The sequence below is a fragment of the Dama dama genome, chromosome 16 (genome assembly GCF_033118175.1).
Source record: "Dama dama isolate Ldn47 chromosome 16, ASM3311817v1, whole genome shotgun sequence".
Classification (NCBI taxonomy): Eukaryota; Metazoa; Chordata; class Mammalia; order Artiodactyla; family Cervidae; genus Dama; species Dama dama.
The window spans coordinates 26,926,789-26,944,308 of record NC_083696.1 but is presented as its reverse complement, the minus strand read 5'-3'; the positions used below and the strand labels follow the sequence as shown (position 1 = coordinate 26,944,308).

The following is a 17,520-nucleotide window of genomic DNA, read 5'->3' as shown; positions in this document are numbered from 1 at the left end:
ACATAGGCCGCCCTCTCTTCCATCACTTGCTGACTGAGCTGCTCTCAGTCCACAGTGATGGCTGGGAGCCAGATGGAACTCATCTTAACGCTGGTCTTCAGATTCCTGGAGAAGATGCACTCACGTATTCTGGAGCTGGACCTGGGTCCAAGGTGGTCCTATCCATAAGGCCTGGCACGTGGTGGATTTCACTGCCATGAGCCATGGAGATGAGCAATAGCTTATCAGAGTCTTGGTCATAGAATTCTTCAAGTCTTCGGTTGAAAGGAAGAACATTTGGAGGTGAAAGTGGGTAGCATCTCTCAGACTATCCCCTCCCAAACAACTGGTAAATATTTAGAAGAACAGAGGGTGGAAGCAAATCCCCTCTCCAGCTGGTGTGGGCATCCCTTGGAAACCCATGGAGAAACACGGCTGTGTGGTGTGCCAAGGGAGGTCAGTATGGACTGGAGAAATTATCTCATTAACTGGCCCCTTCAATGATTTCATTCGTTATACTCACACGATCCCTGTGTGTGAGGTATTGCCTCTGAGGGGGCTCTATGGCGACCCCCATACAACAAGGAAACCAAGGTCCAGAGAAATCTCTTTGCTTTTTAAAAAACATATAAGTCTGGGTGAAGAATCCATCATTTAAACCAGAATTTGTGGTCTAAGCCTTGTAGCAATCTTGTATCTTCATATATTTACTTTTCACTCTAAAAGTCATGGACCTCTCTCTGTGGGTGCTAAGAAGGGCTGGATCTGGCTGGAGCAACCAGATCATCAAATATGGGACAGGTCTCCTCAGGAAATCGGGGTTGGGGGGGCAACTGGCTTCACTCCTGGGAGCACCTTGAAACAATCCATTTTCAATTTTCCAACAGTCTATGGACATTTTTCACTGTTGCCACCCAGAAAATTCAAGAAAGCCTCTGGTGGCCCATTGGGTCACTTCTTTGATCTAGGAGCCACAGCCTGTATGGTCTGGAGCCAGCCCCGCTGCTCAGGCACTGAACCCACTGGATGCCCCCTCTCTGAAGGTCTGAGAGACGGGCACCTGGAAGTCTGCTTAGAAAAACTGACAGAGGCAGAGGCAGGACGGCTGTAGCCTCCACACCGGAACCACTTGGGGCACCCAGAGCAGCCTGTTAAACTTTAAACCACCACAGGCCACCTCGCGGCCAGCATCGCCTGGTCCTCAGACAGCATTCCAGCCGATTGGGGCTGTATTTTTGCATGTAAGGCGAGGGGAGAACCAGTGAGCTTGAGCGTGTGATAGTGCGGAAATGCAAATGCACAGTCGTTTAGTGACCCATATTGCGAAAACCAGCAAAAGGAAGTTGTGTTTTGCTGCTGCCTGAAGTCAGTCCTGGAGAGAAGTACGTGCGCCACAGAAGACAGGTGAGTGGTGCTGGCTCCAGGGTCTTCGCCAGCCCAGAGAGCCTCTGCTGGTCCCGTAAGGGGCACTTTCGGGGTCAGGGAAAGTTCAGAGCAGTAGTCATTTGGGGTCGGATGTCTCGAAGGCAGGAAGCTGCCGTGGTGGCCCCGAGCGGCGTCTTGTGAGCAGTGTCTTGTGAGCGATGTCTTCCTCTGGTGCCTATGGCATGATTTGTAACTAGTCGTTGAGCAGTGAGTGAGCATACTTACCAGCACACTGTTGAGTGGCCTGTGGCAGTTTAGACTCTAGCAAAGATGAACCTGAGGGCTGGGGTCCCTGAATAGACTGGACCTATGGAAAAGGGATCAGTGGTCCCAAACACAGTCCCTAGAGACTGTGAGGCTTCAGAAGATTCCTCTGCAATCTGCATTTTAGGTCCTGACAGGGCCTGTCTATGATGGGCTGCTAGGAGGGAAGGCTGAGCCTGTCAGAGCCTCTTCAGAACCCCATACTGTGCCCAGAGAGTGCAGGATGGTGGCCAGGCCACCCTGGCCTCGGGGAGGGTGATGGGCAGCCATGGGGTGCCAGAGGCAGCTGTGTTTGTGCCAGTTGTACTGAGGGGGTGCGTTCTAGGGCAACTGTACCCAGAGCACTTGGCTCCCAGGACCCTCTGGCGTTTGCAGTGTGGGAGTCCCTGTGATCACAGACCATCAGCCTGTTTACAGTTTCTTGGGGTCAGTGAGGTGCTGTGGATTCCCCCTGGGAGGTGGAAAGATGGGTCTGGGGTTTTCATTGGAGGAGGGAACCTGAGTATGTGGCAGCAGGTGGCTGGTATCCTGGTGATGTTCATGGCCCACTGGGACATTTGGCTTGCAGTCCCTCCCCCAGCTCTGTGACTATGGCCACTGATTCTACCACCCAACTTTCCCATATGTGAAGTGGGATCTGAGTGGTGCCAGGCTCCAGAGGTGAGCACAGCCCTGGGAGACTGGGTGTGCTCAGGGAAGCTCTGCTGTTATTCACATTAATCCTCAAACCAATCCCACAGTGACTCTGCTCCACCACTCTTTTAGGAGAGGAAACTGAGAAACTAAGGCCCCAACCATGGACTGTAAGCTGACAAGCTGGGCCCAAACTCAAACCTTTGGAACCTGAAAACTTGATTGGCAAGTGGCCCTGGGGCTGGGTGGGGCTGGGTGCTGAGGGGAGGAAGTGGTTTGTCTTCGGCTGGGTAGTTGCAGGAGGCCAGAGGCCCTGGTTCCGCAACTCGCACTGATGTCTGTTTCCACACAAAACCAGCACCTCCGAATATGCAATGGCCCCCAAAGCTGGACAGGATTGTAAGCTCTGCACACACAGAAGCCTAGACTGCGGTAGGTCTGTTGAGGTTAGAGCTGAGATGAGGTGCTGAGCAAGGCCCCAAAGGAGGGGTGAGGCCTTGCTGCCCTGAGCCCCTTGAGAGCCTAGGGTAGGGGTTCACAGTGATCACAGAGGAGTCTCCAGGAGCATGCCGAGATCACAGTCAAGTGCCAGGAACACTTGCCTTTCTGCTTGCTTGCCACCTGCTCCAGGTGGGCTCTGATGACCCCACTGACAGGTGAGGAAACAGGCCCATGGAAAAGTGGATGAGCCTGGGAGTAAAAATATCACCTTGGAGCAGTATTGACCATAGCACAGATGTGAAACCCAAACCTGAATGGAGTGTCACTCACCTGCCTGACCCCCTGGCTGCCTACAGCTATGAGATCCTTCCTGGCCCCAACCCCTGTCCCCTCCCCCTCTGGGCTCACACACCTAGGCACTGCCAGCTCTTCAGATGGCATGACTCACTCTTGTTTGCTTTGGGCCCTTCCCTCTGTCTGAGGCTGTTCCCTCTGCCTGGGACACTGGTCTCTCTGCCTGCGATACTGTTCTCTCTGTCTGAGATATTGTTCCCTCTACCGGACATGCTGTTTCCTCTGTTGGGACACTGTTCCCTCTGTCTGGGGTGCTGTCCGCTGTCTGAGCCCTTGTGTGTGGTGGCGATGACTGGTTGCCTAGGTTCCCAGTGAAGTGGATGGTAACCAACCTTGTTCATCACTTCTGGGGGGTTTGGTGGGGGCTACTTGGAGCTCCTTGGTGTCCAGGATACAGAGCTCTTATTGGTGCAGCCATGCAGCTTTGAGGGTGTGAATCCACCGTCTAGGCCTCCATTTCACTGTAATTACCTGAGATGGTCACTGTGCAGTTAGATGAGGTGATGTGGGGCTGTCAAGTGATGGACAGTAGGAGATGGGATTTGACCTTCTGTAATCTTGATTTGCACTTTGTGTTTTCAAAAATTTGGACTTGACCAGAGCATATTTTTGTAGGGCTATATAAAAGTACACATTAGAAGGAAATAAAACTGAGATGCTGATTCAAATTCATCTATTCACTTACTCACTGAACATGCTTACTGAGCCCTGCTGTTTGCCAGGTGGCAGACCACACGAAGGAGGTAAGATTTCCACCTGTGTGGTCTGCAGCCGGTGGGGAGAGGAGTGGGGAGGTGTGGGTGAGCCTGGCGGGTAGGAGCTATGGAGGAGGGAGTTCTCTTCTGAGGAAGGCCTATCACAGAGCAGGGAATGAGTGCGGGGTGCTGGGCTAGGCTGTTCCTCGAGAGGGAGGGCCTTGCAAAGGCCCCTGAAGTGGCTCAGTGTGGAGGGAGAGGCAGAGTCATATCTGTGTTAGGGTTTTCAGTGTCAACTGGAAGCTGTTGGAAAGTTCTTATCTGCTTTGATTCATTGATTTTTTAAATAAAAATTTTAAACACAATCAAAAGTAGAGAGGACTATTTAGTGAGCCCAGGGTGCCCCATGGGAGAGGTCAGAATGGAACAAGGAGCCCCTGTTGCCTCGCCCTGAGTGTGGGCCTAGGGGTCTTGGGTGCTGTGGGGATAAACTCTTTTCCCAAAAAACTTTAATGCAAAACATTTTAAAAATACAGCAAAGCTTCAATAATTTTGCAGTGCTCACTCCTGAGATTCTACTCGCTTTATCATAGCTGCCTATGCAAGAAAGGATTTTACTTTTTATTTCCAAGGTTGTGATTTTATTTCTGTAGTTGCTTTTGATGTATGGCAATGCATAGTGTCTGTAATATTTATACTTATTCTCCTTCTAGATGAAAGTAAAATAAAAACAGAAACAAAATATGAATCAGAAATAAGCATAAAAAATTTAAAAATAGAAAAAATAGGAAATAAAGAAGAATAGTAAATATATACATAAGCAAAAAGATTAAGTTGAAGCACTACAGGGACTTCGCTGGCAGTTCAGTAGTTAAGACTCTACGCTTCCACTGCAGGGGTCATGGTTTGGAGCCCGGGTCGGTGAACTAAAATCCCACATGCCATGCAGCACGGCCAAAGAGAGAAAGAAAGAAACATCACAGTGATCTGTTTCCCAGACACACCTGCCTACATACAGTGTAGCTCTGCATGTGGCCCTTCTAGTCACAGCTCCTTACACTGTACCCAGTGCATTCTTGGACTTGTTTTCCCTGAACTTCTGTTAACCCCACTCTGGGCACATGTCATCACCACTGGGCTCATTGTGTGATTTCACCAACTCCTTCTGTAGCTAAGCAGGTCCTGTGATGGGGAACTAGGAGCTTCAGGTGATGCTAATGGCTGAAGGTCATCAGCCTGGTGAGGTGTCCTGCCCATGTTTGTCTGTTAGGACTACGAAAAAGGGATGATATAGCCAGTTGGAGGTAGAGTGTTGTGTGCTGCCTTGGGCTTAAAGAATCTTTGTGGGACTGTTGTTGGGTCCAGTGCTGTTGACCAGTCTCCTTTCCTCCTCACTCTGCTAGTCCCATCCTGCCTTGAAGTCCTGTTGACCCCCACTGAATTTTGAAGCATATGGCACCCCAGTGTCTGCGTCCATCTCTGGGTTCTCAGCACGCAGGATGGAGACCACAGACGGTACCAGCCAGAGCACTTCCTAGGCTGAGGCCCCAAGACAAGTATTGTGCTTCTGGATCCTAACACTGGAGTGCAGGTACCTCTGGGTCGTGGAGCAGCTTTGCAGACATGCCATCGATTGTTGCATCTGGCAGGGCCAGCACAACCAGACCTTTGTCACCGCTGATAGAGCCTTGTAGGTTTCTGCAGCCTTACCCCCCAGCCTGCAAGCTGTATGTAGGTGTGTGTAACATAGCAGTTTCTGGTATTGCCCCAGGGTGCTTTCAGTACGGATTTGGATTGTTTGGATTCCCTCCTTCACATAAGCAACCACCCCACTGAGCACTATCATCTCTCATGATTCTGGGGCTGGTGGGGTGCTTTCCAGTGGCTCTCATTCAGGGTTTCTCTGGGACTGTAACCAGTCAGGGCTAGAACTGTTTCAAAGGCTTCCTCTCAGGCTCATACCTCTGATGGCTGCTGATAGCTGTCAGCTGGGGCCGCATGTTCCGGGGCCACGAAGCCATATCAGTGACAAAGCGGTGGAGATCCCTGCCCACTTGGGGCCTCCAAGATACCAGGTGACAGGCAGCAAGTGAGATGGGCATAGTGATGATTTTAGTGGGAGCTCCTGCACTGCATCCGCAGTGGGGACGTCCAGCATCTGGTGGAGCAGAATTGTGGCCCACCTGCAGGACTCTCCCTGCCTGTCTCAGGCAGCTGCCAAGCAGTTTGGGGACGCCAGGGCAGGGACCACACCCCTCCTGCTACCCTATCCACTGGCTGCACAGTGCGCTCGGTAGTGGGGTGCATTTAATTTCTCTGTACTTCTTCAGTCCCCACACCTCCCCTGGTCCCAGGTTTGGGGCCTTTGACACTGGCTGGTGGCAGCCTTGGGTGTCAGGGGCCCTGGGCCCTGGCTGAGTCCAGTAGCAGGCTCAACTCAGCTAGGGTGGGCTCTCTCAGCTCAGAGAGCTCAGGGCTTCAAAGAGACAGGTAAGTGACTGGGAAGATAGAAATGACAAATGCACCTTGGTTCCTGCATGGTTTTACATCTTTGGCCTTGGGCGTGTCAGAATGAGCCTGGAACCCAGTCCAGGGGGTTCAGAGCAGCATGTCTGGTAGACTCGGCTCCTGGGTGCTGATTCCCCTAGGCCACATGGCCAGGATCAGCTTTGGCATCCTTGTCTGAGACATGGAATGTCACCTACCTTGGTGACTACAACTGAGCAAGCATACAAAAGCGCTCAGTACATCCCCAGGCACATGGGATATGTGTGTGTGTGTGTGTGTATGTGTATGTAATTGGATGTGTGTTTATGTGTATCTGTGTATGTGCATGTGCATGTGTGTGTACATGTGTGAAGGCATGTGTGTGTTTACATGTGTATGTATGGCGGGCACCCTTGCACATGTGTGTCCCCTGCCCTAACCTTCCCTCAGTCCTCTGCTCCTCTGAGCTGTGAGAAGGGGAGGCTGTAACTGGGCTGGGCGGCCCTGCACTCACCTTGGCCTTGGAAAGGCAGCAGGGAGACCAATTGAGGCTGTGGGCTGTATCTTGCAGCTTCCTAAGTCACATAAGAGGGTGGTCTCAGCTGTTCTGCAACCAGAACCACCCTCCACCAGGTACTCTGCTCCCTGGAGGATATCTTTATGCCGAGACCCGGGTTTCCCAGTCTGGCCAAGCCTTGATCAGCTGCCCTTGCACAAAAACCCTTGGAAGATAAATGGTCATGCCTGAAGGACCTCCAGAGGAAAGATACAATTCCTCTCCTTGACGGGGATCCGCGCAAGCCAGGCTGCTGCAGCCTCCCCAGGCTCTGGGCCTGCCACACCCCTTGCCACTGTCCTCTGCATAGTTTATTGTCCCTTCTGTAACAAGGAAAATGACACTTTGGTGAATGTTAGCAACTCACCAAGTCAATGTAACTCAGAGGTATCACCTTCCTTGAAGTATAGTCAACATACAATTAACTGCATATGTTTAAGACGTACAACTGGATGTTTCAACTTACACACACATACACACACACATGTGATGAGCACCCCTGTCAACTCTGGAAGGCTTCCTTGTGTTCCACTGTAACCCCCACATCACGCCTACCCCTCCTTCCAGGCAACATCCTGGTCTGCTTTCTGGCGTCACATGTTAGGGTACATTTCCTAGAATTCTATGTAAATGGAAAAACAAGTGGGCACCTTTTCCTTTGTCTTTTTTTCACTTGAATAATTTTTTCTAGATTCATCCTTATTATTGAGAAGTATTCCTTTTCCCCCTCAGTGATCAAAATGTTTGTGTAGAATTGACATCAACTTTGGTCATTTTTTTCTCAAGTATTTTTCATGCTCACTCCTTTTTAAACACTCCACATATGTATTCTGGTTACACACGTATTGTGGTGTTCATAGTTTTTCTGCATCTCACAATTCACTCTCTCCTTCATTTTAGATAGCTTCTATAGTCTCTCCAAACTCACTAATTTTTCTTCTTTAATGTCTAATCTGCCATCAGTCCCTTCCAGTGGGTTTTGATCTCACACCTTGTGGTTTCCATCTTTAGAAATTGGATATGCATCTTTTTTTATTTTCTGTGTCTCTGCTGACCTTTTGAATATAAAGCAGGTACTGCTGCTGCCTTAAAGACCTTGTCTGCTAATTCTAGCATCTGTATCAGATACGGGTCAATTTCAATTCATTGACTTTTCCTCCTCATTGTGGGTTATGTATTCCTGTCCTCTATGTCTGGTAATTTTGGGTTGGATGCCAGACACGGTAAATTTCACCTTACTGGATTCTGAATATGTCTGTGCTTCTATAATTGTCCTGGAGCATTGTTTAGCAATGCTGTTAAGTTGCTTGTAAACAGAGGGACTTTCCTGTTAAAATTCATCAGTATTTGTTAGGTGGGACCTGAGTAGAGCTCACTGTGGGGCTAATTATGCCCTTACACTGAGGCAAGATCCTTCCAAGTTATCTAAGTCCCTGCGGATACTGGGGTTTTCAATCTGGCTGGTGGAAACAGGCTTATTCCCTGCCTTATGTGAGCCTGAGTTGATGTTCCCTTTGATCCCCTCAGGTAGCTCTTTCTCAAGTCTTGTAATTTCCTTGCACACACACTGAGCTATCCCGAGGGCCCTCGTCAGTTCTCTGCGCTCCCTCTGCGCAGTTCTCTCTCTCTAGCCCTCTACCCTGTGACGTCCGGCTGCTTTGGTGTTCCTAGACGCCCAGCTCTGTCTCCTCACTCAGGGGCCGGCCTGGGATCCCCTTCTCCAGGCAGGAAGTTGGGGTGACAGGGGGCTCACTGCACATGCTTCTAACTTCAGAAGCACTGTGCTTTGCTGCCTGGGGTAAGGTGTCTCTCAAACTGCTGTTTCGTATGCTTTACCCATGATTTAGTTGCTTCAGGTGAGAGAGTAGCTCCAATGTATTCAGTCTTGACCAGAAGCAGGAGGCCCTGAGGTGTGATTGCAGTAGGCTCAACCTGGCACCGGATGGCTGCACTAACATGCCAAAGCTGACTGTGTGGCCCGAATTCCATCTGGCATATTTTTATTGCTATGTCACGTCTGATTTCTAGAAACTGGAGATTATCTTCTGTGCTATGAGAAGAATGCGGCAAAACATGCATTTTCTGTTTAGAAATATTGATATTCCTCCCCATTAAGCTCTTGAAGAATGTGGCAGTAGCAATACTAAATGTGCACCCTGCACTGGTTTTGGTGTCACTTGACTCAGAAGAAATCTGATTGCACTGGGAAACAAAAGTGCAGAAACTCACAGGGGCTGGATCTTTGCTCGGCTCCTGGGGCCTCACCAGCCCTCAAGGCCATGTGCGTGCAGAGGTGGTTCACACTTCTCTTCTGAGCACCCTCTGCCAGGAGGCCCTTCTGCTGCATGGGTGGCCAAGGGTCAGGCTTCAGGACACCTTTTTGATTGTGTGTCTTGAGGGGAGGGGGACCTGTGCCTCCACTGATGGTTCTTTATTTTGTTTAGTGAGGGAGGAAGGGAATGTGTGAAGAAGCCACTAACAGCAGAGCTGATTGTGACTGTGAGGACAAGGAGTGCATGTGTCTGGGAGGTCATGTGGAGAGGCCTGCTGGGTCCCCTCAGTCATGATGGGCACTGCACACAAACGGACCCTTTCTCCATGAGTCGTGGCATGACTGGGGACAAGCTCAGTTCTGGCCCCAGTTTTAAGCCGGCCCTAGAAGCTGCTACGTGCCACGGCCATTGCCATACGTGCTCCCCTGGGCTGGGGCCCAGGAAATCAGCCATGCTCCATCTACCCACAGGCCTCTACCACCTGCTCAGCGGTCCCCTGCCCTGAGTGGTGGCCTGAAGCTGCCCTTCCGTCTTCTCCCTGGAGAACTAGGTCTGTCACCCAGGTTGCTCTAAGTGCTAGTGAAGGAGGTGGTTGACATTCTCTTTTCACCTTTTTTTTTCAGAACCTCCTGAACTACTCCACTTCAAAACCGCTGGGCAAGAAAAAGATTTTCAGCAAATCAACCTCCCCCCCCCCTCTCCCCAACCCCGCCAGTCTCGTGCAAGGCCGGGGCTGGCCAACCCAAAGGACCCAGAAAGCAGCCAGCAGGGAGCCTGGCACCCGCCCTTCACCTCGGTGCCCTTGTGGAGTCCTCCAGCCTCAGGTAACCCACCTGTGGCCCAGGAATAAGAGACTGCTGTTCCTGGTCGCTGTCCTCCTCTGCAGCTCCACTGCGGGTTCAAGTAGAAGATGTGGGGGAATGTCAGTCTCCTGCAGGCTAGCCTCACCTTTGACCCTCTCTGTGAGGGTCTGACACTTGACTGGCTGACACCTGAAGGGCATTTCTCCCACAGGGTTTTCCAGAAGAGGCACCACGAGAGAGCATGAAACAGCCCCAGTGTGTACATGTAGCAGCGGGAGGAATTTGGGACCAAGACCCAGGCTCCTCAGGCCCTGGGTCTCTGGAAAGTGTCAGGTCACCTGTCAGACAGGATATCTACAATGATATGGAGGGAGGGTCTTGATGGGTATCCTGTCTTACCTCAGAGCTACCTTGTAGGATAGAGGGTCGTGGATGCCAAAGCAGGGTGCAGACCAGATCCACTGTGCTCCAGATGGTGATTGCTATTATTTTATGCATTTATTTCTAATTCATTGAGGAGCAGGAAGCTTCATGCTACAGGAGTCATTCCTCCCTGTCCTGTCTTTTTCTTTCACCCTCTCTTTTTCCTTTCCTTTCTTCCTTCTTTTCTTTGTCTCTTTTTCTCTCTCTTTCTCCCTCTCTCCCTCCCTCCATCCCTCTCTCTCTTCCTTCTTTCTCTATGAAGAAATTAACTTTTAAAATAAAATGCTTTGTATTTGCCATTGCCCGAAAGCCAGCTAAGGCTGACAAGGGTGTTTCAAGCACAGCCCCATGTTGACTTTCTCCAGTGGGGGCTGGTCCACAGCCCAGCTGGTACTGACTGTGCTCATTTCTCCCCGACAGGAAGCCGCCAGCCAGCCCCTCACAGAGATCGGAGAACTCAGCTTTGAGGATGGAGCCAGGAGGGGGGTCCTCAACACCCCCAGCCCCCAATACCACCATGGATGAGCCAGAAGCTGGGCCTAATAATTCCTCCCTGGAGCAACCAGGCACAGACCCAGGGAAGCTCCCAGCACTCCCTGTCGGGCCTGGAACTCACTATAGGGAGCCCACCTCTGGGAGCCCTGGCAGCCAGGCCTCTGCCGGGGACGTGAGCTCGGTGGGTGAGGCCAGCAGCTCTAAGATCCCTAACCGGGACAGCGGGATAGACAGCCCGTCCTGCAGCGTGGTCGGCGAGCAGTTCTGTGAGGACAGCGGCGAGGTGGGCCCAGGTACCATCATCAAAGGGCCACATCCGGGGACAGCCCTGGACGGCAAGTCTCCACAGGAGGAGGCTGATAGCGATGCAGGCGAGGGCAGCAGTGAGGAGCCAGACCCCGAGAACAGCCTTTCTAAGGTTGACACGGATCCAGCCAAGGTAGGTCATCTTCTTGTACCAGGTGTCAGGGGCTGCAGGGCCCTTCTCTGAGGGTATTTGAGGTTTCCAGGGCCATCACTTGGCCTGGTGGCTGTAGCAGGGTGCACACTCAAACACCACTCCCAAAGAAGCCCCCGCAACGGGTTGGTGGGCAGGCCCGAGGGCAGGACCACGCAAGCAGGGGTCTCCCTGACCCGTCAGGCAATGATCTCACTCCTAAGCCTCAGTTCCATGGCCACACAGTGGCCCTGTCTTAATGGAAACAGCGCTGCCACCAGCTCTGTTCACCGATGCTTGCTGCCTGCCTGGCAGAACCCCCGTGAAGAAGGCAGCTTGATTATCATGTTGTTTTATGAATGGGAAAACACTAGGGTTGCCCATAGGGTGTACAGAGGCAGGAAGGGAGCCCAGGCATGGGAGTAGAGCCCCATGCAGATGGCCCAGGGAAGCAGGTATGCTCATGCCTTGCGGCTCAGTGTTAGAGAAAGCTCATCTGCGTCCCTTTAGCATTCTGGGCTCTGGGCTCTGTGCTGGGACTCATGGGGACATGGGAGTAAAGCTGACAGCTCTGGCTTAGAGGGACCGCATGTGCATGGGAGGAGAACAGCATAGGTAAGCTGCAAGTGACTAGGTCTCAAGAGAAGCACAGATGGCCTTTGGTTGGAGATGGTATTGACAAACATGGCTTCATCCAGAGGCAGGTTGGTGGGCAAATGGCAGCCACAGGTCTATGCTGTTGTAAGCCAAAGTCTCAGCAAGTGGGCTGGGGGCATATTTTAATCTAGGTTTTATTATTATTCAGGAATGGCGAAGCCAACAAATCAGGAGATGACTTCCGTGTAAAGACAGTTTATTACTCATAGCTCAGGAGAAGAGGGGGCACATCATGCCAAGGAGAACCAGAGAGAAATGCACCAGGGTGGGTCAGAAGACAGAGGGGGTGGAAATTGTGAGCAAGAATCTTTTTTTAATCACTTAATGATTTTTTTTTAATTGAAGTATAGTTGATGTACAAGTACTATTTAAGTTACAGTAGAGTCTTTATTGTGATTTCTGAAGAGATAGATGGGTGAGACAGAGTAAGCAGGCTTAAGACTGGCCAGTCTGAATAATTTCAGTGGGCTCTAACGTACAGGGGCTGTCCCTGGATACCTCACACCTGGCCCTGTGTGATTAAGGAAAGAAGGCTGTTGGCTGTGGACTCTGGATGGGTTGGTTTGCATTTGAAACACACTATTTGTCTTGCTGGGGAATCCTTTATATCTCTAAGAATCAGTGTACCCTGGGAGGGACAGTATCTCCAGAGTCAGCAAGGCCCCAAAGCTTTGGTATTAAGATAATATTGGTCTCGTAGAATGAGTTAGGCAGTGTTCCTCATTCTTTGAATTTTTTGGAAAAATTTGAGAACAATTGGTGCTAATTTCCCAGTGAAACCATCTGGTCCTGGCCTTTTCTTTATTGGAAAGTTTCTTTATTGTTTATTTAACCTCCTTATTTGTTATTGGTCTGTGCATATTTTCTATTTCTTCATGATTCAGTCTTGGTAGGTTGTGTTTCTAGGAATTTATCTATGTCTTCTAGCTTATTCAACTGTTGGCATTTAATTGTCTGTCTCTATGATTCCTTGTATTCTGTGGTATCGGTTGTAATGTTTCCTCTTTCATTTTATTTATTTGATTTCTCTCTCATTTTTTTAATTTGATTTCTCTCTCATTTTTTTGGTTTGTCAATTTTGTTGATCTTTTCAAAAAACAACTCTTAGTTCTGTTGGTTTTTTTTTTTTTTACTGTATTTCTACTGTCTGTGTTGTTTATCTCTGCTCTAATCTGTTAGTTCCTTCCTCCTGACTCCTTTGTGTTTAGTGTGTTATTTTTCTAATCTTGAGGTACAAAGTTAGGTTGTTGATTTGAGATCTTTCATCCTGATACATGTACGCATTTACAGCTATAAATAACCCTCTTAGCACTGCTTTTACCACATTCCATAAGTTTTGATATGTTGTGTTTTCATTTTCATTTGTCTCAAGCTATTTTCTAATTTCCTTTGTGACTTCTTTGACTGTTGTTAAAGAGTGTACTCTCTAATTTCCAGAAATCTGTGGATTTTCCAGGTTTTCCTGTGCTATTGATTTCTAGTTTCATTCTGGTGTGATTGGAAAAGATATTTCATATAATTTCAATCTTCATCAATTTGTTAATGTTTGTTTTGTGGCCTAACACATGGTCTGATCTTGAGGGTTTCCATGTGCACTTGAGAAGAATGTATGTTCTGCCATTATTAGATAGAGAGCTCTATATGTGTCTGTTAGGTTCAGACACTGTTGTTCAAATCCCTTGTTTCTTTATTGACATTTTGCATGTCCTATCCAGTATTGAAAGTAGAATACTGAAGTCTCCTACTGTTATTTTGTTGTAATCAACTTCTTTCTTCCAATCTGTCAAAGTTTGCTTCATATATTTAGGTGCTATGAGGTAAAAAACCTGCCTACAATGCAGGAGACCCAGGTTCAAGTCCTGGTTTGGGAAGATCCCCTGGAGGAGGACATGGCAACCCACTCCAGTATTCTTGCCTGGAGAATCCCATGGACAGAGGAGCCTGGTAGGCTACAGTCCATGGGGTTGCAAGAGTCGGACATGACCTAGTCATGACCACCATGAGGTTTGATGCATATTTATACTTTTTATATCTTCTTGGTGAATTGGTCCTTTTATCATTATACAATGTCTTTGTATTGTGTAAGGTTTTTTATTTAAAGTCCATTTTGTCTGATGTAAGTAGGCCACTCCTGATCTATTTGTTGACCATTTCCATGAAATATCTTTTTACATTTTTCACTTACAGCCGATGTATATCCTTAAGTCTAAAGTGAGTTTCTTCTGTGTGCTCAGTCACTGTTACGTTTGACTCTTTGTGACTCCGTGGACTGTAGCCTGCCAGGCTCCTCTGTCCATGGAATTTTCCAGGCAAGAATACTGGAGAGGGTTGCTGTTTCCTCCTCCAGGGGACCTTTCCAGCCCAGGGATCAAACTCTCATCTCCTGTATCTGCTGCTTTGGCCGGTTGATTCTTTACCACTGAGCCACCTTGGAAGACCGAGTCTCTTGTGGGTAGCATATAACTGAATGCTATTTTTAAAAAAAAATCTGTTCAACCAATTCATATCTTTTGATTGGGGAGTTTAAATCATTTACATTTAAAGAAATTACTGATATGGAAGAACTCACTATTGCCTTTTTCATTTTCTATATGCTTTGTAACTTTTTTGTCCCCCTTTTACTGCTTTCCTTTTTTAAGTTTATCTGATTTTTTTGTAATAATATGCCTTGATTCCCTTCTCATTGCCCCTTGTGTATATGCTATATATTTTTTCTATTGCAATTACATAGAATATTTAAAGTTATAGCATTGTATTTTAAGCTGGTAAAAACTTACTTCAATGGTAAACAAAAACTGCTTTACAGCTGTCCCTACCAGATGATCTATGTGATATCACAAATTACATGTTTTTATGCACAGTATGCCCTTTCACATAGATTTATAGTTTTTAAATGTTTTTGTCCTTTTTGTGTTATTTTGCACCAAAAATTATGATAGTATAGGATACTATATTTGTTCATGCATTTATTTTTATTGAAGAACTTTATATTCTTATATAACTTCTTGTTGCTATCTACCATCTTTTCACAACTTAAAGGACTTTCTTCAGCATTTCTTGTATAGTAAGTCTAGTGATAATGAACTCTTTATCTTTTGCTTATTTGGGAAAGTCTATTCTTCATTTTTGAAGAACCACTTTGTTGAATAAGGTTTTCTTGGTTGACAGTTGTTGTTTTTTTTTCTTTAGCACTTTAAATATAGTATCCCACTGCCCCCCTCCCCACCTTTTTTAATAATAGGTCCCAGTGTGGTTCTTTGGATTTGTCCTAGTTGGAGTTCCATGAGATTCTTGAATTTGTATGTCCATTTCATTTGGGAGACATTTTTAGCCAATAATTCATCAAGTAAACTCTCTGCTCCTTTCACTCTCTTCTTCTGGGACTCTCATAATGCATATATAGTCAATTTGATAGTATTCCATAAACTTCTGAGGCTCTCTTTGCTTTTCTTCATTGTTTTCCTTTTTGTTTCTCTGACTTAATAATTTCAAATGACCTAGCTTGAATTTTTTAGTCTAGTTATTGAAATTTTCAGCTCTAGAATTTGTTTGGCTCTTTTTTTATAGTTTCTGTCTCTTTAATGATATTTTCATTTAGTTCATGCATCACTATCCTGATTTCACTTGTCTATTTGTGTTCCTTTTTTTTTTTTTTTTAGCTCGTTAAGCATCTATATGACAGGTATTTAATATTTTTTTATAGGCAGCTCATAGATCTATGCTTCTTTAGGGTTGGTTTCTGGAATTTTATTTTGTTCCTTTAATCACACCATGTTTCCCTATTTCTTTGTAATATTTTGCTGCAATTTGGGCATCTGAAAAACAACCACCTCTCCAATCTTCACATGCTGGCTTTGTGCAGGGAAAAATCTTACAGGCTAGAAGTTCTAAAACTTGGTAAACTTTGTCTGATCTCTTGCTCCTCTGGCATCTGCCTGCAGATCATCAGCTCTAACATGCTTCTTGCCTCTGTTTTCAGTGTCTTTCAAACTCTGGCACTGGTCATGATAGCATTCCAAGTCTGGCAAGACAGAAACCATCCCTGAGGCAACTTCCAGATGAGACAGAACACTGGATGTACAGTTCACTCCTTTGTTTTCACCCTGAGGGAGGAGTATCGTGGGGAGGGGAGTCCCTCCCAGTTGTGCCATGCTATTTTGCCTGGGGGAGGAAAGTAAAAGGGTGTTCCAAACACACCAGTTTTCATTCTCTGCTTAATAGAATCTCTTCTTAGTTTTAATATGGCTTGGAAGCCATAGTTTCTCAGCTGTCTTGAGATTTCACAGAGGTGTTCTTATTTGTATATTGTTAACTCCATGTCTATGTAGGAGAAGGAGGGCCTGGAGCTTTCTTTTTTGTAAATTTATTTTCTTGAAGCATAGTTGATTTCCAATGTTATGTTAATTTTTACTGTAAAGTGATTCAGTTATGCATTTATATATATGTATATATATATATATATTCTTTTTAATGTTTTCCATTATGGTTTATCACAGGATATTGGATATAGTTCCCTATGCTATACACTAGAACCTTGTTGTTTATCCATTCTATATGTAGTAGTTTGCATTTGCTAATCCCAAACTCCCAGTTCATCCCTCCTACACCTCACCTTTCTCCTTGGCAATCACAAGTCTGTTCACTATATCTGTGAGTCTGTTTTTGTTTCATAGACAAGTTCATTTGTGTCATATTTTATATTCCACATATAAGCAATATCTTTGGAGGAGGGCATGGCAACCCACTCCAGTATTCTTGCCTGGAGAATCCTCAAGGACAGAGGAGCCTCATGGGCTACAGTCCATAAGGCTGCAAAGAGTCGGACACAACTAACTAAGCATATAAGTGATATCGCATGGTCTTTCTCTGTCCGACTTACTTCACTTAGTATGATAATATCCAGTCCATGTTGCTGCAAATGGCATTATTTCATTCTTTTTAATGGCTGAGTAATATTCCCTTGTATATATGTACCACATCTTCTTTATACATTTATCTGCTGGCGAACATTTAGGTTGTCTGTGTGTCTTGGCTAGTATAAACAGTGCTGCAATAAACACTGGGGTACATGTACCTTTTTTAATTATAGTTTTCTCTGGACATATGCCCAGAAGTGAGATTATAAGATCATGTGGCAATGCTATTTTTAGTTTTTTGAGGAACCTCCATATTGGCTACATCAACTTATATCGCCACCAATAGTGTAGGAGAGTACCCTTTTCTCTACACCCTCTCTAATGTTCTTATTTGTAGCCTTTTTTTTCATTTATTTTTATGAATTGGAGTTTGTAGACTTTTTAATGACTGATGACCACTCTGACCAGTGTGAGACGATATAGTTTTGATTTGCTTCTCTGTAACAATTAACGATGTTGAGCATCTTTACATGTGTCTATTGGGAGGGCTTGTAGCTTTCTAATTTGCCATCTTGATGATGTCATTCCACAGTATATTTTGATGTGGCTATTGTAGCTGCTCTGCAGTCAAAGCCCTGGGAAGATAGAGTTTTCTCTTGGCTGCAGAAGATTTGAGGGGATTGGTAAAAACTATTCTGTCTCTCCCAGAAACCTCCCTGGAAATTCCATCTGTGAGAACTGAG

The 17,520-nt window shown here is 46.8% G+C and overlaps 1 protein-coding gene across 5 annotated transcripts in view; it reads left to right on the top strand.

Moving 5' to 3' along the window:
- The first annotated feature begins 1,155 nt into the window (after positions 1-1,155).
- The window catches only part of FGD3 (FYVE, RhoGEF and PH domain containing 3), a 40,755-nt gene continuing 24,390 nt past the window's right edge, over positions 1,156-17,520 (top strand). Inside the window, exons 1-4 of one of the 5 annotated variants that reach the window (XM_061163621.1) lie at positions 1,160-1,383; positions 5,195-5,382; positions 9,731-9,931; positions 10,754-11,267. In XM_061163621.1, the coding sequence (XP_061019604.1) occupies positions 10,803-11,267 (465 nt within the window). In that variant the 5' untranslated portion in view covers positions 1,160-1,383; positions 5,195-5,382; positions 9,731-9,931; positions 10,754-10,802. Of the gene's footprint in view, positions 1,384-5,194; positions 5,383-9,730; positions 9,932-10,753; positions 11,268-17,520 lie in introns of all 5 variants that reach the window. The other 4 variants (XM_061163623.1, XR_009696372.1, XM_061163622.1 and 1 more) reach the window with 4 other exon arrangements.